The sequence below is a fragment of the Zalophus californianus genome, chromosome 9, assembly GCF_009762305.2.
Source record: "Zalophus californianus isolate mZalCal1 chromosome 9, mZalCal1.pri.v2, whole genome shotgun sequence".
In the NCBI taxonomy this organism is placed as follows: Eukaryota; Metazoa; Chordata; class Mammalia; order Carnivora; family Otariidae; genus Zalophus; species Zalophus californianus.
Window position 1 is genome coordinate 3,655,341 of NC_045603.1, and position 25,196 is coordinate 3,680,536.

The window sequence follows — 25,196 nt, forward strand, 5'->3', positions numbered from 1 at the left end:
TGGGCCCGTTGGCCTCTCCCGGGGCTCCTCCCTGCTACAGACTACTAGGGAGGAGCAAAGAATGGGCGCCAGGTCTTCTAGAATGGCTCTCTTAAACCTGAGTGAATTCGGTTGCTCCGAGGCAGGGCTGGCTGTGTGGACGCTCAGATGGGCGTGGCCCTCCAGGGGGCCCTGGGTGTCAGGGTGCAGACTCGACCTTCCCCCCTCTCCTGCCTAGTGTAGCTCTGTCCACATGTGAGCTTGTCCTCCTCCGAGCCCCCTGACTGGGGGATTCTGCCCCCCACCTCCCGTCCCCTGAGTTGGGGGGGGTGTCTGCTCCTGCGTGACCTCCAACCCGGCCCAGCTGCTGGCTTCACGCATAGCAGGGGCCGTTCTTGCTGATCTCCGCCTGCCTGACGGCTTCTTCCCACGCACAGAGGCAGTAACGAAACTTCAATCTGAACCAGGAAACCGAGACAAGCCCACCGCCTCCAGCCAGGCCTCTGTGCTGCATCGATGCACCCTTGGACCTTGGAGCCCAAGGGGCCGCTGCGCTGTCAGTGAAGGGGCCCTGGTGGTGGGGATCCCTGCGGTGGCAGCCCCATGACTGGTGTGACTGACAGTCCAGACACAAAGCCCCGGGCTGCCCCCGGGGGCTCGGGGCCCAGCCGACCTGTGACAAGTGCCAAAGGTCACGGGCTCAAGGATGGGTGGGCTCCCGGGCCGGCTCAGCTGGATGCCGACTGCGGACGGAGGCAGAGCCGCACACTGGCAGGCCAGGAGTGGGCCCAGCACAAGAGCTGGCAGGGCCCCAAACTGCCAGGCCTGGCTTGTTGGGGCTCGGGGGTGCCAAGCGTAGGTGGAAGACGGAGGTCCCTCGGCCATGCGGGTGCCCCCATGGAGTACAGGCCCCTGGCCAGGGGCCTTGACGGCCCTTTGCCTAAACATCCCTTGTCTTAAAGCAGATCACTTTCTTTTGTTGAAAAGGTGTAGATACTTCTATATATATTTGTATGGGACTCTGAGAAGGTGAAAGCCTGTGTATATTTTGCATTTGTACTATTGATACTGGGAGACCCGTGGGATGATCTCTATTTTTTTTATACAAGGAAGATTGCACAGTTGTACTTGAACCTGGCGTGCGTTGATGCAGCTGGTGTCCCGGCAGATCAGAGTGGGAAGTGCGTGGAGGCGAGTTGGTCCTCGAACAGAGGTTCCTGCCGCGGGGCCCGGCCAGGAAGCAGGGAGCGTGTGGGCACCATGCGCAGCCGCCTGAATTCCCAGCGCATGTTTCTGAGATGTGTGCCCCCCGCTCCCAGCCGCCCCGACCGTGGTGGATCGGAGACAGGGCAGCCTGGGACGGGGCAGGACTTGAGGAGCCCCCCTCGCTCCCGCCCCGCTGAGGCTGGTGGAGAATGCGGGTGCCCCACGGCCATGGTGGAGGCACTGACCGTGACTTAGCACTGGCCCTTCCCTGGCCGCCCCGCCCCCACCCCGGGCCCACGCTCGGCCTGTGGGGCTTCCCTGGCCCCTGGCCCAGTTGGTGTGGTACCGCAGGTGGGGACGTCTTTTGTTCCCTCTGCTCCTGTTCCCGGTGGGATTGTACAGTGTTCACAACTTTCCGATCCAGACGGAGGTGTGAGGTCTTCCAGGATGTCACAGTCCTTCCTGCCAAATTTTCCAGCTCTTTTAGACTCTGAGGATCCCCAGGCAGGCTGGGGCCCCACCCCCCGAGGCCGACCAATGACTTCATTTTGCTTCAAATGGCCAATTGTGCAGAGGGACAAAGCCACGGCCACGCTTCTCAGTGGTTACCAAGCTGTTTTTTGGAAGCTCGTACTGAGGAGCGGCCGTGCCTGGCCCGCGGTGGGCAGTTGGTGCGGTGTGGCCCCAGGGGCTGTGGCATGGGGCCCAGAATGACTCAGACACGTCTCGTTCCAGTGTTGCCTTTGTTCTTCAAATCAGGCACCCAAGTACGTGACTAGCACAGCTGCTTCCAAGTACGAGAAACCATAAAATAGGAAGAAAATCAAGTCAAATGTGAAGATTTCTGCGCCATATTCGGATGGAAATGTGAGCACTGTTAGGACCACCCCGGGAACAGCAGCTGCAAGGCGGCTCTGAGGCCACACACCTCACACGGGAGTGAAATGAGACCCCGGGGTCCGCATGCAGGAATGAATTATAAATGTGCCTTAGTGGGTGAGTGGCCGTCTGAGGATGGAAGAGGGTCTTCAGATGTTTACCCCTGACGAGACCTCTTCTAAGTAAAAAAGTTTGAATACCGTCGAGTCAGAAGCCCCCCACCTTCGCGTCCTCACTTCTGCAGCTGGGTCCTGCCCCTTGGGGTGCGGTTTTCAATCTGATCAGAATTGTTACCAAAAAACAACTGTCCGTTTTATTAAGACAGGAAAATACATTGTAAACCTATTTTTGTGACTTAAGACTTTATGAGAAATGAGACACTGGAGATTTTTTTTTTAACAAATGTCTATTTATTAATGTTCGGAACACTGGAATTACAACACAAGAAAAGAGTCTGCAATAAATTAAGAGCTTCGAGTTTGTGCTTCTCTGTGCTGTTGCCCCGCCCCCTCCCTGAGCCAGCCGTGACGGCCGTGAGCGGGAGGCAGAGCACAGGCCCCGGGGAGAGGAACTGTCCCGGAACTTTGTGCGAACCCTCCCGACGCAGTCGGGATAAGCAGACCATTCGGGGTTCGGGATCTTCAGCTCTCACCGTGTGTCCGGCACCAGCCCTGGGCCCTTCCCTCGGGATCTGGGCACGTGGGGCAGTGGCGGGGCCTGGCAACGGGGACGGGGACACGTCTCACTCCTCAGCTCCAGCCCCTCCGGCCTGCCCCAGGGTCTCCTGAAGCCCGAGGCGCCAGCACAGGGCAGTGGGAGGGGCCAGAGTCCCAGCTCACGAACTTGGCCCTCTGGCGGACAGCTGATGCAATGCACCAAGTGGCCTCGCGCAGTTGGCTGGTGGCCCCAGGGGCACGCGGAGGGCCCACCAGGGGGAGGGTGGCGCCGCCGGCTGGAAGGCTGCCATGGGCCCCGCCACAGGTGGAGCCTGGGTGACCCGAGCGGCCGCCGGGCCAGCTGGGGGCCTGGCACTGGGCTGGCAGGACCGGCGGCCTCCCCTCCGCCGCCCTGTGCTGGACACTTCCACCGGGCTGCCCTTCCCCCCCGTTCCCGCTGCCATTCCCCAGGGTCAGCCTTGCACGGAGCAGGGTGGGCGCTGGGGGGCCTTCCCAGCAGGACGAGAGGCCCAGCCACCAGGGCGGTGAATCGGGAGCCCTGAGGCCCGGGAGGCTCCATGCTGCCCCGTGAGCCGGCAGAACATGGGCGGGGTTCCAGCCCCTCCCTGCCTCCACGGCCAGCCTCGCCAGCCTCCACCGCCTGGCACAACGTGCAGAGTGATGCAGAACAGTGGCTGGCCTCCCAGCCTGGGCAGGGCAGGCCCGAGCCCCCCCACCTCGCAGGGTCTCTTTATCTGGATCAGCTGCCACGTGGCAGGCCAGAAGGCCCGACCCTGGATGCTCGGGCCCCCTCCCTGCTCCTTCCAGCCCCGGAAGCCTCCTGCTGGGTGGGGAGAAGGCAGACCTAGGCCAGGGCTAGTGTAAGGAGCAGGGACGGGGATCCTGATCGTCACTGAGAGGGACCACGTTCATCCTGCCTCTGGAAAGGGGGGCTGGCACCTAGTTCTCAGCCCCACACAGCGGCCTAGTCTTAAAGCCCCCAACGGTGCAGCCTGTCACCCCCCACACAGGGTCCCACTAAACCAGCGGTGGGGCCCAGCCCACCTCACGCCCTTTGCCCCAGGCTGGCAGGGATGGGGTGCCAGTAAGGCCAGTCTCGCTGGCAGGCTGCAAGCACCACACGAGAGCCGAGGCAGGTGCCAAGTGGGGTGAGCGGTCCGGGCCTCCCTTCCTGGCTGCATGGGGCGGGGGGCGGAGGGGCCCGCTCTGCTCTTCGGAGCACCGCGTGCTGATGCGCGGGGAGATCCAGGGCAGCAGGACCCCATCTGGACAAAGGTCTTAGTTGTCCACTCCTCCTCCCAAGCCCGCTGCCCAGGCCAACGCTTGTCCGTGCCTCTGCCACCATACCCACCCCACAGCCCGCGTGGGCCCTCGTTCCCTCCCACCTGTACCTGAGGCCGGAGGGATTTTCTGCCCAAACCACCTGCCTCCCTCCTGTTCAGAAGGAAGTCCTCCTCCCACTGTAGTGCTCTGGGGCCGTGGTGCCCGTCATCCCACTTTGGGCTCCTCCCTTGTGGTCTGGGGCCCGTGACCTGCCTCTGGGGGTGGGGAGGGGGGGCCCTGGATGCCTGGCACCCAGACCCAGGGCTAGCACTGTCACCATCAGAGGCCTTGAAGGCTGGGGGCCACGGACAACCTTCCCAGGTGCTCCTCCAGCAGCACTGTGCCTGGAGGCCTAGGCTACTTCTGGTCTAGAACCTTCTACCCACAGGAGACAGGGCACCACACTTCTGGCCCCCACAGAAGCCTGGCCTGAAGCACTAGCAATGTGCTGGGTGTGAGGCTAGTGAAAGAATGCAGCCCAAGCTCTGTCCCCAGCACCCAGCCCCCACCTTCAGGGCAGGCGAGTTGGAGGCTGTGGGGCATGCAGACACAGCCTTCCCAGGAAGGCCAATTTCCTGTCTGACCCAGACGCCACCCCCAGCCCCGGCCCCACACGCACTGAGGAGACCGAGCCCGTGCCTCTGCGTACTGCCCACGGCGAGGCTTGGCGGAGCCCTTATGGGGCTCCGAGGCGTCACTCAGGGACTCCGCGGCTGCGGGGCCACAGGGTGCCGCCCACGCAGCACAGCTGGCCCTGACCTTCTGCATCCTCCTCTGCCAAGCAGCTCCCAGCCTGGCCTGCTGCCCTCTCGCCACAAAATACACACATGCACACACACCATGCTGGGGGCTGAGCATCCCCCCAACACTCCTACGGGGAAACCCTAAATCCCTGATGTGATGGTGTGAACACAGGAGCTCTCTGGAAGGCACTTGGGTCGTGAGGGTGCAGCCCTGGGGGATGACACGGTGTGAGGCCCCAGAAAGACCCCTCGCCCCTCTGGCCGTTGAGGACATGGCGAGAAGATGGCCATCGGCGAACCACAGGGGGAACCTCGGCTGACCGCGCCGGCGCCCTGAGCCCGGACTTCTGGTCTCCCCGGCCGTGAGACACAAACGCCGTGGTGTGTAAGCTGCCCCGCAGGGAACGGACACACCCGCCGAGCCCCACCGGACTGGGACAAGGCCCCTCAGTCCTTCTGGTTTCCCTGTGACCGCAGCCAGGGCACCGGGCACTCTGCAGGGGGAAGAATGGCCTCTGCGCGGCCGCACCCCCTCACACACCCACACTGCACCCCTGCGGGCCGGGACTCGCTCTCCGACACAGGTGAGCGAGGGAGGGCATGGCGGGAACGGGGGAGTGGGGCTGGCGTCCCTCTGCCCAAGCTGTGCACCGGAGGCCGGCTCCCTCCCCAGGAGAGTCCGGCAGACTCTGTGTCCCAGACACTCGTTTTATTGGATGCCGGCCCTGCAGCCTCCTCCGGAGTGTGCCTGTGTGCTTGCGGGTGGGAAGCCTTCCCTGGGGCACGAGAGAGCAGCTCTACAAACCCACCCACTAGGCAGCAAGTCCTTCTGGACAGAGCACACACGGTGGAGAAGACAGGGCAGGCCTTTCTGGGGCTCTCCCAGGCTCGGGAGGCTCGCTGGAACCCTGGCCAGGCAGGCTGGAACTGGGGCAGCAGACTCAGCCAAGCTCCCCCCTGCTGCTCCACCCCAGGCTCTGCTCCTCCGTGTCTGCTCCTGGGCGCTCGGCAGCAGCTCGGCCTCCTTCAGAGCGTGGGGCCCAGCCGTGGGCCATCGCTGGGGCCATCGCCGGGGCCCTCGGTGGCCACTCTGGACTTGCTCTTGCCCTTCTGGAGTATGTAGGCGGATGGCCCCAAGCGCAGGATTTTCCCGCTGCCCAGACACTCACCCGCTTTGTAGAAAACGGCAAACTAAAAAGGAAAGAGGCCGTGTCACCACAGTGGCCCCGGCGCCGGGTGCCCACCAGCAGCCAGGAGTGTGGGTCCGTAGCTGTTGGGCTGGGGGGGGTGGGGGGCAGGCCCAGACAGGGCAGCTGGGCCCTCCCAGCATCAAGCAGGAGCAGGTTATCACTGGTGCGGCTGGGAGGGGCATGCCGGGTGCGAGGGGGGGGGGGGCACAGCTTCCACCCTCGCTGGCTGTGTGAGCCGCACACCCACAGCGCACCTCAGCGCCCCCCCACCCCGTAAACTGGGTGCTCTGGTGGGGAGGAAGTGCAGTCCGTCCTTCCAGAGCACAAAGCCCACTGACTAGAGCGGTCTCTCGGCCACACAGGCCCTGGCGAGGGGCAGCTGAGCACATGCTGAAGCCCATCTCGTGCACGAGGCCCGGGCTCCAGGCCACAGACAGACGTGGTGTGAGGCCTGGTCCGACCTTCCAGCCGGGCTCCCCCACCCCCCTCTGCAGCACGGGGCACTCACCTGTCCCGGGGCCAGGGCCCGCACAGCCTTCACAGCCGTCACCCACACGGTGCCGTCTTGATTGAGGGTCAGCACACAGGGCACTGGGTGGAAGAGAGGGGTCCTTGGCGGGGGCACTGGCCTTTCCACGTGCGGCCAGCCCCAGGCCTCGCCCCCCGGGGGGATGGGAGGAGCACCAGGCAGCAGGGGGCCACAGGCAGAGGGGCTCCACCCCACTGCTGCCAGGCCTGCACCGCCCGGATGCGCCCTGCACGGCGGACGAGGAAGGCCACGCGGGCCTCAGCGCCTCCCAGTGCCGGCTCCCAGAGAAGGCAGGCGGAGAGGGGGTTACGAATATGTTTTGCAACCTGAACAGTGGGGGACGCTCCTGCCCCAAGTCTAATGACTGCTCCTACCCTGGCTCCTCTGGCCTCCTACCAGGCTCCCCTGAAGGGGCCCTCCCGCTCAGTCACCTAGCGCCATCTGGTGGCGGAACCGGAAGTGGCACTCCATCATTTTGTCCCGGACCAGGGCGGCGGGCGGCTCCTCCGCGATCCAGTGCACGCGGCTGGTCCGCAGCAGGTCCCTGTACAGAGCCGGGTGGTCTGTCCGGGGGGCCTGCGGAGTGGGATGTGCACGTCAGGACGGGGAAGCCCTCAGCGGAGGGGCCCCCACCCCAAGCTGCCCGGCGGCGCTTCATCAGTAGCAACCCCAACAGCAGGTGGCTGCTAGGTACGGTGTCGGCCCCAGAAACGCACGGGACCGTCCCACGGCCTCTGCTCCCCGTTCTGCACACAGGAGGAAACTGAGGCACAGGAGGGAAAGGGTCTTGTCACGGTCCCCAGCACTCGGTCTGCCGCACCTGCCCAGGCAGGGCCCACCACGCTGCTGGCCTGTCTCAAAAAGGTCACCGCAGGAAGCCCATCAAACACCAGTGGCCGGGGAAAGAAGGGACAGTGTTGGCTCCCCGGGGCTGTGCTGCGGCCATCTGCCTCAGGCCCCCGTCCCCAAGGCCCAGGCAGGGATACCCACACATGGGGACAAATGTCAGGTGATGACCCTCCTGGTTTTTCTCAAGGCAAGAGACACCACTGAAATTTTACACTTTAATCACTTTAATTCATGCATGACCACAATCCCTGTCCAGGCTGTGATGCCCACGGCTCTTCTTGGAAGGAGATGTCCCCGAATCAGTAGGTGAGGTGTGCTGGCCACTCTGTGTCTAAGAGAGGATCCTCCAGCTTTGTGAGCGAGCACCCAGCTCTCCTAGGGCAGGGTCTCTCAACCTTGGTACGACTAAGATGGGAGGCTGGGTCGTTCTGTTCGGGGGTGGGAGCTCTCCTGTAGGATGGCAGCAGCCCCCCGGCCTCCACCCATCGGGTAAGTGGGGACACTGCCGAGTGTCCCGGGGGTGGGGGTGAGGGTGGGGGGACAGGGCCAACTCACTCCCTTAGCGAAGCCCTGCTCCAAGAGCCCAAGGATGGGATTCAGGGTCACAGGGGTTCAGGTCACTGGCCCGCAAACGGCTCTGGTCCCGGCTCGGCTGCTTCCGTCTGTTCAGCAATGGCCTGCTGGAGCCATGAGCCAGCCCTGTCCTAAGCACTGAGGGACCTTCGGCCTCTTGGCGTAAAATCAGAAAAATAGGATCTATTCACAGCCGTTAACATCATGATCACCAGAGTGACCAACGTACGGTAAGACCCTGATAAGTACCTTCAACAAAATCCTTCTGGTACCTTGGGGGCCAATCCCAGGAGGACGCAGAGGGAAGGCAAGGCTGGTCCATCAATCACTGCTGTTCTGTAGGGCTCCACCAGCCCTGCCTGGTCTCACAGACACTGCTGGCTCTGCCAAAAACAGACCTCCGTCACCTGTCTAAAAGGCCAGCCCGACTCACCACAAACACGTCGCCCTTGGTGCCGTCCTTCTCCGCCACATACCAGGGCTCCCGTAAGCCGCCTATCTTGGCTCTCTGGCCCAAAGTATACAGGAACCAACCTACGGAAATAATGGTTTCTCAGGGAGCCGGCACCAGCTCCATCTCAAACATCATCCCCCTCTTAACGGGGAGCAGAGCATGGGGAGCAGGGGGCAGCAGTTGGGAGGCCACCGAGGGGTAACAAGAGGGGCTGTGTGCTCCCCCCGCGAGCCTCGGCCCTGACCTTGTCCGGGACAGGTCAGGCTGCACCTCGCACCCTGCCAGGAGCCATGCCAGCTGCCGGGCCACCTAAACCATCGGCCGCAGGGACCACTCCTGCAGACCGTGGACGGGGCATTGTTCAAAGCCCTAAGCCCCCTCCTGTTGAGCCTCCAGGAGCCCCTCTGACGGACGAACCGCACGGGGGCTGTGGCATCACTTCTCTGCGCACCCCCGCCCCCAGCCCAGAGGAACAGCCCTATAGCACAGAGGAGACAAGCTGAGGGGAATCTCATCCTGCTGGAGACAGGCTGGGAGCACCCCGCGGGCCTGTCCCCAGCAAGGCTGCCCCCTCCTCCCGTCTCAGAACACCTGGAGCTTCTCTGCTTGGCTCCCCAGGAGCCCAGGACAGCCAGTCCAGCTCCCCCAACAGGAAAGAGAAGCCGTCTGCCCAAACTGGGCTGGGGGTTCCAAAGAACCATCTGTGAGACTGTCCATGCCTGCGTACCAGCCCTTGTCCCCCCAGCAGGCAAGGCACGTTCTGGGTCAAGACCTACCTGGCCACCAGCCCCCGAGGGCTTCTCCGATGCCCCGAGGGCAGGGGCCCACCACTCACCAACCCACCACCTGCCCTCCCGCTGAGCTGCGAATGCTTGGGCCTGATTTGTCGCAGCCTCTCCACACCAGCCCAGGGCAAGTTCATGCGGTACGCCCCCCCCCAATATCTGCGAACAATCAAGCAGCACCCCAAGTGCCACACCCCTGCCTTATGGGGACACCCTCTGGTCCTGTCTCTTCCTCGTCCTAGATCTGGAAGCTCCCATTCTGAAATCAATCAGTCATGCTTCTTTCATCAGGTGAACCTTTCTGTGTCCTCATGTTTTCTTTTTCTACAGCGAGAGAGTAATTTTATTTGCAGGAACACAGCACTCAGAGATCAAGGTCTTTCTGAATCGGAGGGCATCCCTCTTTATGAGCTTCCAGGCTTCACGGAGACCACGTACAACACTGGCCACCACGCTCGCTCGCGCTACCCGCGACCCCCACCCACAGGCTTCTCAGACTCACTCGCGGACACGGAAGGAATTACAGGTTTCTTGTCTGAAACTCACGCCACGACTCAGGAAGTTTAGGACGAAAAGCAGCCTGAGGTTGTGTCTCACCTTTGTGTGTTCCCAGAACTTTATTGTCTTCTATAGAAATAAATTTACCAGGTCGAGGCTGTAAATACTGAAAAACAAGCATTTCCTTACTAATGGATGCAGGTCCAGAGCAAAAATGTGGCTCCATTCTTTTGCCTCAAAGAACACACTCACCTGAAGGATGAAATTTTCAAAATTTCTTTTACCAACGAAACAGATGCCCATGCTCTGAAACAAAAGGAAAGCCGACAGTGAGGAGAGTGAACAGGCAGGAGGTTTCTGCACGAGAACAAGCCAGTGCCGGGAGGACAGGCTGCGCGTCCCGGCCTCCCCGGGCCTCCCCACGCTCCTGGGTCGCAGGCCTGGCTTTCCTTGGCCAAGGGACCACAGACACCAGCCGTGCCCCACCAACGGACCTCGAGGGGTTTCAGAGCATCTCAAGGGGTCTGCTTCAAGCCCCCAACCTGGGATCTGGTGAGTAAGCAAGGCCACCCCACGTCTACCCCGGCAGGAGAGAGAGCCAGAGCTGTGCGGGCCCTTCAGACCACCGTCAATGAGCCGCGGGCTGGGAAGGAGAGGAGCTGGGCCAGACCCGAAGCATCCGCACGAGAGTCGGAGGGAGAGGGCTCCCTCAAGATGATCTACTCTAGCCCAGAAGACGGGCCGGAACGCACACTCCACCACTGTTGTTCCTGCCATATGGAGCGCTCACCTGCCCTGCTTGCGTCTCTCAGCTCCCAGCGCAGAGCCACACCCAGAAACCGAACAGGTAGACAGAGAGACAGACATGATGGGTGGATGGATGCGAGAAAGGATGTCTTCCTTGGGGACAATGACTTGCTGATAAAAAAAGCAAGGTCATGCTCGTTCCCAGGAAGACAAAAATGAAGCAGCAGCCTCAGCTGAAGGTGACCCAGTCCCTAATGTGGCCCGACCAGACGGAGCACGCCTGGACTGTCCTGTAGCACCAGACCCCCAGCACGCGGGCTTCCCCGTCATCCCAATGCCCAGGCTCTCCCTACCTCGGGGCCTTCGCACACGTCTTCCCGCTGCCGGGACAATTCCCCAAAACCGTCTTTGTGACACTAAATCCTATTCATCCTGAGGCCTTACGGTGGATTAAATGTTAACTCCTCGGAACCCATCTTTTTCCCACGGTACGTTTTGTGTCTGTCTCTCCCTCCTGAGACCTCCAGGAAGGCAGGAATGAGGAACCCGTGCGCTCCTCGCCCTATCCTCAGGGGCCAGCAGCACAGCACCCAGTACGGGAAGGCCCTCGACAAGGAGGGGCTGGACGAACGTGTGAAAACAGCAGATCTGCATGCAAGCAGCGACAGAGCACGGGCTGGGGCGTCTCGGGGCCCGGTCCTTCCTGCGCCGCCCTCCCCCAGCAGGCTGGGCCAAGAGCACCCCAACGAGCTCGCCAGGTTCCTCTGAAAGCTGCTCACCCCAGAGCAGGGCCGAGGAGGGGACGGGGGGAGAAATCGCGTCGGAGCGGTTCTCAGCTGCCAACGGCACGTCCTACCGCGTGCGTCAGCCGGGCTCTGTCCTGACGCTGGCTCCTGGGGAGGAAGTGCCCAGACAGGGCCCCGCTTCCCCGCAGACCACAGCCACAGTGCCGCAAGCACACCCCCTCCGTCCTACCTCCTTCTTCTGAAGCACGTGATGGAGTCTATTCTCAGCAGCTATTTTCTTGACAAAATCTTTCGTTAGCCCCCCCAGAGGGAAGAGGGTTCTCCTCAGGGCATCTTGGGAAACCTGGCTGAGAAAGAAGGTCTGGTCTTTAAAGCTGTCAGCTGCTTGAAGAAGTTTTACCGCTGCCAAGAGTAAAGAACAAAAGATGTTGCGGGCGTAAACATAACGGTACTTGGCTCTGAATCACGTCCTTCTATTACATTACCCCTGGTTTGTCAGAAGCCGAAATCAATACTCAGAAGCAGACCACTAGGAAAAACAAACAATCCCCCTGCTTCAGGGGAGGAAAGTTCTCACCCCCAGTTTATTTACTGGTAAGAACCGTTTTATGTGATCAGGAAGCTAATTCTAATTCCCACCGTGGGTCACAGTATTTTACAGACGAAACACCGCACACACCTGCTCTGAAGAGGGTACGTGAAAACCAGCCTAAGATACATGCAGCCGAGCGTGAGAAAGCTGGACAAGAGGACCCCCAAAGAACCCTGGGACCAGGGGCAGCTGCTCCCCACACCCCCCACCTTCCCATGTCCGACTCCAGCTACAGTGCCTCTCAACTGGTTTCCTTTCTCAGAAAAACGGGTTTTGTTCAGAGTCATGCAGACGTCTGTCTGACTCTCCCCCGCGATCTCCCGGATGCCCACCTCCACTGTAAAGAACCACTTCTGGCTCAAAGGCCACGGTGCACAGGTGTGACTGACCTTGGCCCTGTGACACTGCATCAGAGAAGGCCCGGCTCCACCGCTGGGCAACATCAGACCTGCCTGGCCTGCACGCGCCAGGTCGGCCACGATTGCAAGCACCGGGCTCCCCAGTGTCAAGTTCAATGAGCCACGGGAAAAGCCATGGGGGCTTTCAGTACCGTGGCTCCTTCCAACATCTCTCGGATGCAGTGCTAGGAGAGGCCACCGCACGGCACCCTCAGAGCGTGCTGTGTGTGTGGTGGGGTCCACACGACACACGTGTGCCTGTCAGCTCGCACCGTCGCGTGCGGAACATGGGCTCTGGGGAGGGAATGTTCACCACCCGTGACCTCAAATGTGATTCTCACTCTAGCAACGGGAGGTTTCATCACCCCCATTTTACAGACGAGGAAACTAAGGTTGAGATCGTTGAAGAGGCTCCACAGAACAGGTGCGGCCTAAGTCCTAGTTGGTCCCTCCCTATGTGCAGAGCAACGCGACCAGCCGAGAAACGGACAACAGCCAGTCATCAGGCAGGCAGACGTGTCTGCCCAACGCTACTTTTTGTTTCAAAAGGAAGCCCAGTCAAGCAGCGCGGATGGAGGCCTCAAGACACAGTTTAAAACAGACTCCAAATCTGGGGCGTCTGGGTGGCTCAGTCGGTGAAGCGTCTGCCTTTGGCTCAGGTCGTGATCTCAGGGTCCTGGGACCGGGCCCCATGTCGGGCTCTGCTTCTCCTCTGCTCCCATTCATGCTCACTCTCCATCTCTGTTGCTATTTGTCTCTCTCTCTCTCAAATAAAATCTTTAAAAAACACATAAATATAAATAAATAAATAAATAAATAAATAAATAAACAGATTCAAAATCTTTTTTTTTTTTAAAGAGGCTGGCAATCTTTTTTTTTTTTTTTTTTTAAAGATTTTATTTATTTGACAAAGAGTTAGGAAGAGCAGGAACACAAGCAGGGGGAGTGGGAGAGGGAGAAGCAGGCTTCCCGCGGAGCAGGGAGCCCGATGTGGGGCTCGATCGCAGCGTCCTGGGATCATGACCTGAGCCGAAGGTAGACGCGTAACGACTGAGCCACCCAGGTGCCCCAGGAGGCTGGCAATCTTAAACCATGGAAAGGACCTCGCTCCGGGGGCTTCATTCACACACCCTCACAGCTCTGTCCGCGGTCAGGTCGGTGCCACGCCCCCTTCACACACCCTAGTCAGGCTGAGCCTGACTAGGCCGCCAGGCCCGGGCCCAGGAGGGCCAACCAACCCAGGCGGGCTCTGTGCTGCCCCGTGTGCACTGCCCCGCCTGCCCTCTGCCCAGGGATCCAGGCCCAGGCCGGGAGGCCCTAGTCCAGGTCTCTAGCGCAACTAAGTAAGAATTAAATAAAAAGCTCTCGTGTGCCTAGAAAACATGCTGAAAACAAAGACACTGTTGTATTACTACCACAACTACACGTTAAAATGACTCAACAAAACATCCGTCAATGCGATGAGAGAAGTTTCAGAGCACCTATGGCCTAGCATAAAGGTCCAGACAGCTCTGGAAAGCAAACCATTTTCTAGAAGATAAGCATGTCTATTCAATATGGAAATAAATCCTTTAGCCACTCAGGACCCTTAAATCCGTATTTACTTGGTGCATCCTGCTGCGGAGTTCTCAAGTGGCAGGACTCTGCATCCTTCCTGACACGGAGAGGTGGCCCCCGGGAGCACCCGGGAGGGAGGCCGAGGAAACCTGTCCTCTCTCCCTGCATCTGTCCCTGAGGCCCTGGCAGCAAGCCCGGCGGCTAAGGGCCCAGCGCCCCACAGGCAGCAGAGGGAGACCTTCCCACCAAGCAAACACTGTCCCTGTCTGTGCTCAAGGCGGGAAGGTTATCTGAGCACCCTCTGCTGTGAAAACAGGGCTGGGGACGAGACCTGGGCAGCCGAGCGCCTGCAGCACCCTCGGGGCTCCCGCAACACAGCGGACTGCACAACCAGGCTTAGTGACGCGGAGGACAGAACTCGACTGGGGCCTGGCCCGGCAGAAAGGGCACAACTATGGAGCTGGGCCAAACTGGGCTGAGAGCCAGCTCTATGGCCACATGGAGCCCAATCAAATGACTCCATGCCTCAGTCCCCTCACCTGTGAAGTGGGGCGAGTAGATCCAGCTCCACGCTCAGATGGGCCAAGCAGAACACGTGCCTGTCACAGCCGTGCTCAGGGGAGAGGGGCAGGTGCCATGAGGCAGGCGGTCAGCAGGCCAACCCTCCGGCGATCCCACAACAATGGAAACTCCTTGCTCAGACGTGGCTCTGAGCTCCCTTCACAATGATGTGAATTCCTCTCTCCTACACACAAACGTACACCGGACAAGCCAGCAGCATCCCTGCTGACGGCTGGGCATTTTTCTAGAAAGGTGAAACTTGACTCCCTCTAACACCGAGAAACTGATTTGTATCCATAATCCCTGTAAACATGTTTTCCAGTAGGCCTGAGTGTCAGGCCCCGGCAACTGGGTGACACTGAGGTACATACACCTCAGTGTCGAGCCCTCAAGAACTTGATGGTAAGCGACAAGGCCTGTGAGCGCTCCAACGATCAACAACTGTGTCCTCAAATATAGGAACCTTCGAGTGAGTAGCAGAGTGTAAGGAGCTGGGTTAGAAATCATAGATGCAGGTTCCAACCAGGCTCTACGGGGAGGTGGCCCTCCTGGTAACTGTCGTTTTCACAGCCAGCAAGCTAGTGCGGAAGACACAGAGACGCGGAGGGAGCGCTCGGCCAAGGACCCACTGCCGCGCTCCAAAGCAGTCTCCTCTGCACCAATCCTGAAGGTCTGAGCCGGGTGCTCTAACTTACCGTTTCTAACTTCAAATCGATTTCTGAAAAGCCCTTCTGGCCTCCTCATGTGCTTCTGCTGAAAGACTTCCTCATCCTCCAGGGAGGTTCTGGCGTAGTGACCTGTGGCGACGGCGTCTGCTCCTGTCAGGTTTTTAAAAACACAAGATCAAGCTTCAGACCTGCACGTGTGGCCGTGGCCACCTCGGGCCTCGGGAGCTCTCAGAAGCGGGCAGACACCAAGCCTTGTACTGGATGCCCCGCACCGATTGTCCAGCTCCCTCTCAAATACAGAGGTCCAGGGCGGGGAAGCCGCCCCCAACATTCTGATCAACAGGTGGCCTTGGATTCGCCATATACATGGATACAACCTCGCTACAAGGTTTCACTGCAGCTTTATGATCCTTTCAAAAGTTAGTATCCACCCACTCATTCACTCTAGCTTAAGGAAACAGGCACACAAAGATTTAAGTGTAAAAAGCTCACTTCAGTGTTTCCTATACCAAGGAAAATTGAGAACACCAAAATGTTCACCACCTGGAGAACATAAAGTTAAAAATGCCACTGCCCTAAGAACAGCACCACTTATGAGGAATTTTTCACGATGTTGTTAAGTAGGGAAAAAAATATGTAACACTATGATCCCACTTTTTTTAATGTACAGAAAAAGATTAAGAAAAATATGAAGGGGCGCCTGGGTGGCTCAGTTGGTTAAGCGACTGCCTTCGGCTCAGGTCATGATCCTGGAGTCCCGGGATCGAGTCCCGCATCGGGCTCCCTGCTCGGCGGGGAGTCTGCTTCTCCCTCAGACCCTCCCCCCTCTCGTGTGCTCTCTCTCTCTCATTCTCTCTCTCAAATAAATAAATAAAATCTTTAAAAAAAAATAAAGAAAAATATGAAAAAGCCCATTTCTTTGATTCTGGGAAGTGAAATGATAGGCGGTATCTCCCTATTTTCCCTCTGCTGTCATTTTGAACTTTCTCTAATAAACACACATTATTTCCACCGCAGTGAAGGACCATCCAGCATATTCCATTTCTTCTCTCCCCTTTATGCAAAAAAGCAAAAGAACCTACAAAGGCACATATAAGCTCATAACCTTTCCCTGTGTGAACATTTCAGATATTCAGTATTGCAAGAGACTTGTTCCTGGAAGGGGCAACAAACGGAGTCTGTGCCTCACCCACTAGACTAGCTCAGTGTACGACAAAAGATGCAATGAAAATTAACTGTTGAGGGCGCCTGGCTGGCTCCGCTGGAGGAGCGCGTGCTGAGCCGGGTGCTCTACCCTACCACTGTCCTAATCTTGGGGTCATGAGTTCAAGCCCCACGCTGGACGTAGAGGCTTACTTAAAAAAAAAAAAAAATGAAATAAAGGTTTTACCTATTAAAAAAACAAACACAAAAAGGGAAGTTCTAGTAATACTGGTCTGACATGGAAGCCATCAGCCCCAGCTGAAACAAGCAGAAACCACCTCTGCACAGGAGTGGGCTCTCCCGTTGGCCATATGCATTCCCCACCCTGAGGCAAATTCTTACTGGGAAGGTTAAAAAAAAAAAAATTACCTTGTGTATGAACTACCAGAAAAGGCACATTTGGGAACACATTATTATATCTTGATTGCTTTTCAGAGAGAGGAAAAAAAAAACAAACCTTCCTTAAATCTATTTCCTTAAAGAACGACCACTTACCCTGCCAAGCACTGAGTCCCTCTGGGAGAAGCCCCAGGATCTCAGGGTCTAGGTTTCATGTACTTTCACTCCATGCTGCACTGCTCACGCGGGAATTCAGACGTGGAAATACTCCCTGTGCAACCTCCTTCTGAAGCGAACCCAACAGACGGCCGCCTAGGGCTGGCTCCCTGAGAAGCTAAGGCAACCGGGAGTCCCTCTCTCCAGAGGGAGGTGTCACCCCTCCCGCAGAGCTGGCTGCGCCCCATCCAAGTGCAGTCCTTCTCCTGCACAGCCAGGCTCTGTCCTGCGTGGCAGGCACGCAAAGGAGGCCACTCACCGGGCATGAGGACCCCCCGTAATCGCACGGCTCATCCGAGGTCCTGTCTCCTAACACCGAAAACCAAAGTCACTGCCCAAGTCATGAGCCTGTCACTCCCTTCCTGAATAAATGGGAGCTAAGTGTAAGCCCCCCAGACGTGGCCCCCCCAGAGCAGGGCAGGTGCCTTTCTTTCCTGACACCCCCGACCACCAGGTCATGCCAGACCGCAGGCAGCCGGACCCCCCAGATCTGCTCCCCAAGCTCGGAGTATGACCTCCCTCGGAGTATGACCTCCCTCGGAGTATGACCTCTACCAATGCTCAGTTCTGGGGTCAGTCATTCAAATGCACCCAGACTTCTGGAGCCTTCGTCTGGCAGGTGTCAATGTGGTCTGTGGCCCAGCGTGTCCCCTCCCCATCGGCAGGGCCCTTGTGCACGGGGTCTGCAGGCCTAGTGGGGGCCTGCCTCTGTCACTGCGGCAGAGCTGACCGGACAGAGCAGCGAGCGAGGCAGCGTCAGGGAGCCCCACCAAGGACAGGGATGCCCCAGCAGGCAGACAGAGAGGAGAGAGAACCAGCAGGACAGACAAAAATCTGCAGGTAGCTGTCAGTAGGGAGCAGGGCCTCGACGGGCTTTGAGAACAGACCACTAGGGGCACCAGGGGCGGGGGGGGGGGGGGGTGGCTCAGCCAGTGAAGCGTCTGCCTTCAGCTCAGGTCCTGATCTCAGGGTCCTGGGATCGAGCCCCACATCCGGCTCCTTGCTCTGCAGGAAGCCTGCTTCTCCCTCTCGCTCTGCCCCTCACCTCCACTCATGCTTTCTCACTCTCAAATAAATAAAATCTTAAAAAAAAAAAAAGAAAAAAGAAAAAGAACAGACCACTAAACCATGGCTTCAAATCCTGGGAAAGAGAGGCCCAGAATCCAGAATCAAGTACAGACTCAGACCTGTTCTCGGGGCAGAGCAGAAAGTCACCTTGGGAAGCAAGATAAAAAGCAAAAAGGATGACTCGTAAGAAACGGAATGCCGACTTTCCTGAGCTCTAAATAGGGCTCGTGAAACTTGCGCTAAATATAACTCTGCCAGGAAATGGAGCTGCTCTGGGCAAAGCTGGACCTGCAGGCAAGCCCTGGTGGCCCCACTTTGGGCTCTCTGCCCGTGACCCCTTTGTTTCCTCAGGATGTTCTGAACTTGGTGCTCCTGAACCTACAGCACGGTCCCTACACCTGGGAGGGCCATGATGAGGAAACACTCCCTCCTCCCTGGGACCCTGTCATTTGCATATTGCCAGAAAATTCTTTCTTACTCAGGAAAATACAGAATATGATCGTTTTCACTGCTTCTTTTCCTTCTGAAGATGAAACTGTTTACCAGCATTTGGCTCCTGGCTATCTCTGAAAACCTTATGATTTTAAAAAGATTAAATGGAAATGACAAAATGACTTACCGAGATTATCCACAGCATAATGGAAAAAACAACTGAACTTGATGTGCTTGTTGCAGACTATGTCAGGATTGGGAGTCCTTCCTTTTTCATATTCACTTAAGAAATCACTGGAATAGAAGAAAAAGATTTTCATTCCTAAGTGTGAGACAGTCCTCAAAAAAATAAATCCGTAGGGGCACCTGGGTGGCTCAACCAGTTGAGTGTCTAGCTCTGGATTTTGGCTCAGGTCGTGATCTTGGGGTTGTGGGACTGAGCCCCGTGTCTGACTCTGCGCTTGGCACGGAGTCTGCTTGAGATTCTCTCTCTCTCTCTCTCTCTCTCTCCTCTCCCCCTCCCTTCGCCCCTCCCCCCACCCAGCTTGAGCTCACATTCTTTCTCTCAAATAAATAAAACCTTTTTTTTTTTTTAAGATTTATTTATTTGACAGAGAGAGACACAGCGAGAGAGCGAACACAAGCAGGGGGAGTGGGAGAGGGAGAAGCAGGCTTCTGCGGAGCAGGGAGCTCAATGCGGGGCTTGATCCCAGGACCTTGGGATCATGACCTGAGCCAAAGGCAGATGCTTAATGACTGAGCCACCCAGGCGCCCCTCAAATAAATAAAATCTTTAAAAATAAATCGGTTAAATTACTTGAAGTTAGCTTCTCCCCATCTTACCAGAGCTACAATTTTCTATAAAACGGGGGAGCTTCATTAGACAGCCATGTCAGTGTTTTCAAGCATTCGTGTAAAGCCAGCCGCCCTTTCCATCTGAATCTATGATAACGGACAAAGCCGAACAGAAAGCCAGGTATCACCTGCCATTCCGGGTCCACAGCCGTTCCGTCTCCCCAGAGGCTCACAGGGTGTGAGGGGAAGGGATGGGACGGACTCATTCAACTCCAGCTTCCCTTAACTCCACCAACAGAGGAAGGCTTGGGTGAAGAACATGCCGGAGTCAGAGCAGGAGCCCTATGATCCTGAGCCACCATTTTGGGGCTCTATTAGCTATTCCACAGTCTCAGCCTGGGGACCCAGGTCACTGGGCGAATAAATGTACCAGTACTGGTACTGATACTTTTCTAATGTGACTCCCATACTTCTAAGGACCAGCAACGTCTGGATGTTTTCAGGGCATCAGGCAGCCTAGCTGACCCAACTCTGCTCTAACGGGCTGGCTGACTGGACACAGGAGAAGGATGGTTAGGCAAGAAGTTCATGGTCTCAGAGTATTCACTTTAGGAGGATTATGATGACTGTTCCAGGAGTTTAAAGTGAGTATTAAAGGGGAGTTTAAAGTATTAAAGTTGGAGGAGCAGGCGACTCTTGATCTTGGGGTAATGGGTTTGAGCTTTGAGTGGATGTAGAGATTACTTCAAAATAAAATCTTTAAAAAAAAAAGTGACAGAATGTATTTGGAGTATCTGTGATCATTTTTCATTGAACCTAAAGCACTACAATGGTGACAAAGAACAATGCTGACCAAGAGGGTCACATTATGAAGACAGACCAAGAATCGGCATAGGGTCATAGGTCACACATGTATCTCTAACTCCAGCAGGCAATGCCAAACTGTCCCTACCACCTCTCGGTCCTCCCAGGAAGGGAGAACAATTGTGTTACTCCACATTTAAACTTTTTGTTAGAAAATTGTCAAGAGTTTCATTAAACCCTTGCTTTACTCTTTCTCTGTGTCTGCAGCCCCCAGAACGTTTTCTACGTAACAAGTGCTGAATGAATGTTAAAGAGGTTGAACGTTTCCACTGGCTTATGAAAATCACGTCAACCATTTCCCGGACGGCTTAATGAAGACAGGTCAGTGGCATCAGCGAAAATCACGGAGCACGGCCTGTTTGGTGAGGGGACAAATCCCATCTGCAGCCCAGGAGGGAGACGGCAAGCAGAAAGAACATCTGCACTCTGACCCCTGAAGGCCAAATGGGCCTTGAACAAAAGAATTCAGAAGAAATCTCGGAGCTAGAAAGTGCTATCAGAGCGGTGAGCGTTCAGGGGCGCCTGGGTGGCTCAGTCAGTAAAGTGTCTGCTTTTAGCTCAGGTCATAATCTCAGGGTCCCGGGATCAAGCCCCGCATCGGGCTCCCTGCTCAGCGGGGAGTCTGCTTCTCCCTCTCCCTTTGCCCTCCCCCACGGCTCATGCTCTCTCTCAAATAAATGTTAAAAACAAAACAAAACAGAGTGGTGAGCGTTAGTTCGAACAAAAAGCACAGTCACAACCATCCCCACAGGCAACCAGGATGAAACTAGGGCAGAGGGCAGACTGGCCAGAGCCTGCCTGGCCTCAATTAAATGTGAGTTAACCTCCAAAAGATCACATTCGCTCACACACTTTCCAAACCTAGCAATAAAGGGTGAAGTTTAAATTCGCCTGGATTTCTTGCTATCACCTTAAACCCTGAAGTACTCAAAGGAATTCCCAAAGCAGCTTTCCCCACCCACCCAGATTTGACGGTGAAGCTACCCCTGACTCCTTTCTCCCACTCCTACACCCGTCAGGCACCAAGCCCCACGGCACCGCTTCCAAAGACCCGGCGGATCCCCCACCAGAATGAAGTGCTTGTCACACAGTGCGGGTTCCAGGGCTGCCATCCCAGGCCCCGTGCAGGTGGGTGTTCAACAAGCACCCCAGCTGACTCTTCAGTCTGACACCTGCTGCCAATGGGCCTGTCCTCTGGGGCCCTCCACAGCCAGCCCTCAGCCCCACTCCACACTCCCGTCATCCCCACCCTCTAGCAGCGGCTCTTCCCTAGCTTCTCCACCTCCGATCTTCTCCCATAATTTACCCTACGCTTGGCTACCAGATCACTCTTTTCAATAATACAAATCACAAGAGCTACATTTATTGCTTACCAATATGCCAGGCACAGTGCTGACAGCTTTATGTCTCATCTCATTCTTACGATAACCCCATGAGGCAATATCCTCGTTAAAGAGATGAGAAAAAAGGCTTAGAAAGCCAAGTGCATTGCCCAAGGTCATGCAGAAAGTAGCAGGATCAAGACTGGACCCATGGATTTCCTGAGGCTAGAGCCTGCCCCACACCTGTGCACATCGCTGCTGCCCGGGACACCTTCGATGGACACCCACCGGGCAGAGCCTAGTTGGGCTCCCCAGACCCCAGCGCAAGCAGCCTTCCTCCGCAGTGACAAGAGTCCAGCCGAAGCTGTCAATGCTCCCCCCAAAGTGATGGGCATTTCTCCTCCTCTTCACCACTGCTCTTGCTATCCCGTTTAGAAAATCTCTACTTCACTATTATTTTCAAGAGCAGATCCAACTTCACCTCTTCCACGAAGCCCTCCTGACTGCTCCATATGACACATTTCTCCCTCCTCTGAACCTGCAGCATTTTAATGAAATCACTAGTACGTCTTACATGCCGCTCACCACTGTGACCTCTTTTGAAGGTAACGTCCTCCTCCCCACAGGCTGCAAACCCCTGCAGAATGGAGCCGCAGCTTATACGCCTTTATGTCCCCAAACGCAGCACTGTGCCCCGTACAGAGCAAGCACTTAAAAGATCACCGTTGGTGTGTTACATTTTAAAGTCTTTGTGTTTCGTGTTTTCACGAGGCACCAAGGAGGGGTGCCTCACCTAATTCTTTTTCCCAGAAGCCCCTCATCACTGACCCGCACAGGCATCACTGCATGGCACCTCTCAGGGAAGACCTCAGCCTTAGTTCCCTCACCCAAAGTTAGCAGCAGGAACAACTCAAGGTTCATGAAGGCATTAAGGAGACTTCTAGCAGGTGGCACCATAAGGAAATATGAGGCCAGGTGCTCTGGGATCTCCCATACACGGTCTCCGGCACCACTGCCAAACAGCACTGGCCACGTGTCACTGGCCCGGGCGGCTATGGCAGTCCTTCCCTTGGAAAGGTGGTACAGCACATCAGGAAGCTTTCTGCGTCTCCGAACTGGACCCACCTGAACACGTCATTCCAATACTCCTTCACATAGGACACTTGGTGGAAAGGGATGTCTAGGATCTGGCAAACTCTATAAGCATCTTCACAGTCTCTGTCAGCAGTGCAAACTCCATGTTCATCCAGTGTGTCCCAGTTCTTCATGAACACCCCTGTCACTTGGTAGCCTGGGGGAATGAGGGGGCACGAGTTGGAGTCCATAATCAACCCGGGGTGAAAGCAGTTGCTGAGTTCCCAGCAGCTCCCTGACACGCCCCATTCCCACACCACCATCCGCTGGGTTCACCTGGCAATGCCTGCTTTGCTACATGGCCTTCCGAATGACTCACATCCGAGTGCAAGCCACCTGACTCGCTGGCTGCCCCAGACGCTCCCTCCCCTACACTCCCACAGCACTTGTAAACGCCTCCATCATCACAGCGCACTGCGGGGCTGCAACTGTTGGCCTGTGTCCCCCAGGTGAGCAAGATGGTGTATTTTCATCTCTGTATCCCCACCCTGTGTCCACACAATGCCTAGCACGCAGGAGAGGCTCAGCAAATGAGTGCTGAATGACAGAAGAGCAAAAATTTAACATTTTTCAAAGCAAATAAAAACCACCAGTCAGTTATCAAAAAAGTAAACTAATTTCAAAGACTGTTTCCAATTATTATCTAGAACTTAGACTCTAAGTCATCAGACAAAAAGACAATTAAAATCTGGGCTATTTTATTATAGAGGCTGTACTAACTATAACTATATATTTTATGACCTTTTTTTTTTTGGTCCTCTTCTATTATAACAAAGTACCCAACCAAATACTGGAAAGACCAACATTAGCTCTGCCTCATCTTAGGGAACCACTCAGGTGCCTACCCTGTGGGAAAAGTGTTTGAGAAATGCTTCTTAATGGGTAGGCTCAGTGTAACAAAAGCAAAGACATTTGACTAAGAGGCTTTTTTGTTTTGTTTTGTTTTTTGTTTTTGTTTTTTTTAAGAGGTTTAATAGAGTACTCCAAAGAACAGAGATGCAAAGTCAAAGCTCTGCCAGACCACGCCGCCCACCCCCAGTAGTTCATCAGGCCCTCCCCCACTCCATTTCTCTTACAGGCACGCCTCACTGGGCTCTGCTGGGCTTGGTGTTCCAGTCTGCCCCCTTCAGCAATTCACGATAGCGTGGAGTTCTTCAGAGAGCAGGGACTACACCTCATTCAACCCTCTGTCCCAGTGCCCTGCACAGAACAGGAGCTAAAAAAAGGTCCTTGTAGAAGAGACAACCCCACACACAGCTTTAGAAATCTCCTCTTCTATAACCTCAGCCTTCTTCTCATGGAGATGGACCCACTTAGGGGCACAGGCTCAGGCACTCCAGGATGGGACCTGAACTTTCCAGGGGGCACAGGATAGGACCTGCACCTCCAACAAGCCTGGGGAAGCCCGTGATGCCAAGGAGAGGACCACGCTTCTCCTTCGCTAAGTCCATCAGCTTCCCCCGCTGAGGAGGAAACCCCAGGGAAGGCTGGAATACGGAGTGGTCATCTGGATCCTGGGGAGAAGGGACAGCTGACCTTCCCGTAGAGTAAAGGTAGTATACCTGGTCTGCCCACGGCTAGTCTGCCACATCTCTCAAAACATGTCACACACATCATCAGGAACCTTCAAGGGCTCTGCACAGTCTACCCAACACAGCCTAAAGTCCCTAAAATAACATCTTCCATAATCACTTTTTCTCCTTTCTCCAGCCACCTCCTTCCGTCCAAACCCAGCCAACATTTGCATGCCTCTGACCTTTTGCTCGGGCTGCTGACTCTGCCAGGAGCACTTTCCTCCACAGTTCACGCCAATTCTCTGCTTAGTGAAATCCTACTCTTCCTTCAAGTCTCACTTTAAACACCATCACCCTCTGTGATGCTTTGATTCCCCGTTCTCAAGTTATAGATGCTTAGTGTGCCTACCTTTTTAAAAAAGATTTGAGAGAGTGAGGGCGCACACACGCGCATGAGTGGGTGGGGAGGAAGGGAGAGGGAGAGAGAGAATCTCAAGCTGACTCCCCGATGAGTGCGGGGCCCTTGCCGGGCTCTATCCTAAGACCCTGAGACCATGACCCCAGCAGGAATCAAGAGCCGGAGGCTCCACCGACTGAGCCACTCAGGCACCCCGTGTGCCTACATTTCTATTTAAAGCTAATAACCACTACTGTTTTCGGAGGGCCTAGTATGTGCTCGGGGCTGGGACAGAGGGCTGAATGAAAGCTTGTGTAGGCTCGTGTCAGCTAATCCTTCCAGTAACCCAGCGAGGTAGGGGTTCCCTCCACTTCACAGAGCAGAGCTGAACTAACTCAGGAACCTCTCAGCACCCCTGCATTCCCGGTGTTCACAGCGGAGGGTGCACACATGTCACCCCGTGGAGGCGGCCTCACAAGGAGAAGCGACCACACACATGGAGAACGGAGCTCAGCTGGGCTCCCGACCCCAGGCACTCTCCAGACCCCGGGAACGGACGCTGGCGCTCCCGCCCAGGGGCGTCATCCGTGAACCGAGCGCACGCACGTTCCGTGGGCATTTCGGCCGCACGGGCCCCGGCAGGACCAGGACCGTCCCCGGGGTCAGCGCAGACCCCGCCGCCGCCGTCACCCCCGGTCAGAGGGCCTCGGGGTCCCCAAAGTCGGGGATGCCCCCCTCCACTGCGTGGGGAACCGGGCGCGGCCGTGGTCCCCGAGAAGGGGTCGCTCACCTCTCCGCCTCAGCAGTAGCGCGGCCACGGCGCTGTCCACCCCGCCGGACAGGGCGACCACGACGTGCCGCGCCGCCTGCATCAGCTCACCGCCAACCTCCCGCGGCCTCTGCCACCGCTTCCGCGCCGCGCCGGAAGTCCCGCCTCCGCCGCGGCGACGCAGACGCG

General features: G+C 56.7%; 2 protein-coding genes across 5 annotated transcripts in view; one reads left to right on the plus strand and one right to left on the minus strand.

Annotated features, from left to right (window-relative positions):
• Positions 1–2,538, plus strand: part of CELSR1 (cadherin EGF LAG seven-pass G-type receptor 1) — a 140,081-nt gene extending 137,543 nt beyond the window's left edge. Inside the window, exon 35 of one of the 3 annotated variants that reach the window (XM_035729133.1) lies at positions 363–2,538. In XM_035729133.1, coding sequence (XP_035585026.1) covers positions 363–381 — 19 coding nt within the window. In that variant the 3' untranslated portion in view covers positions 382–2,538. The remainder of the gene's footprint in view (positions 1–362) is intronic. The other 2 variants (XM_035729134.1, XM_035729132.1) reach the window with 2 other exon arrangements.
• On the minus strand, positions 459–25,151 carry TRMU (tRNA mitochondrial 2-thiouridylase). Of its 2 annotated transcripts, XM_027592276.2 has the most exons (12): positions 25,029–25,151; positions 23,404–23,527; positions 22,319–22,484; positions 18,400–18,506; positions 14,982–15,104; positions 11,408–11,580; positions 9,938–9,991; positions 9,785–9,851; positions 8,382–8,482; positions 6,958–7,102; positions 6,506–6,588; positions 459–5,998 (listed from the first exon to the last, which is right to left on the minus strand). In XM_027592276.2, exons 3-12 carry the CDS (start codon positions 22,459–22,461, stop codon positions 5,834–5,836), a joined length of 1,161 nt encoding a protein of 386 aa, XP_027448077.1. In that variant the 5' UTR covers positions 22,462–22,484; positions 23,404–23,527; positions 25,029–25,151; the 3' UTR covers positions 459–5,833. The 2 variants fall into 2 exon arrangements, with proteins under 2 accessions (XP_027448077.1, XP_027448075.1); XM_027592274.2 differs by lacking the exon at positions 23,404–23,527.
• Between the last annotated feature and the right edge of the window lie 45 nt (positions 25,152–25,196).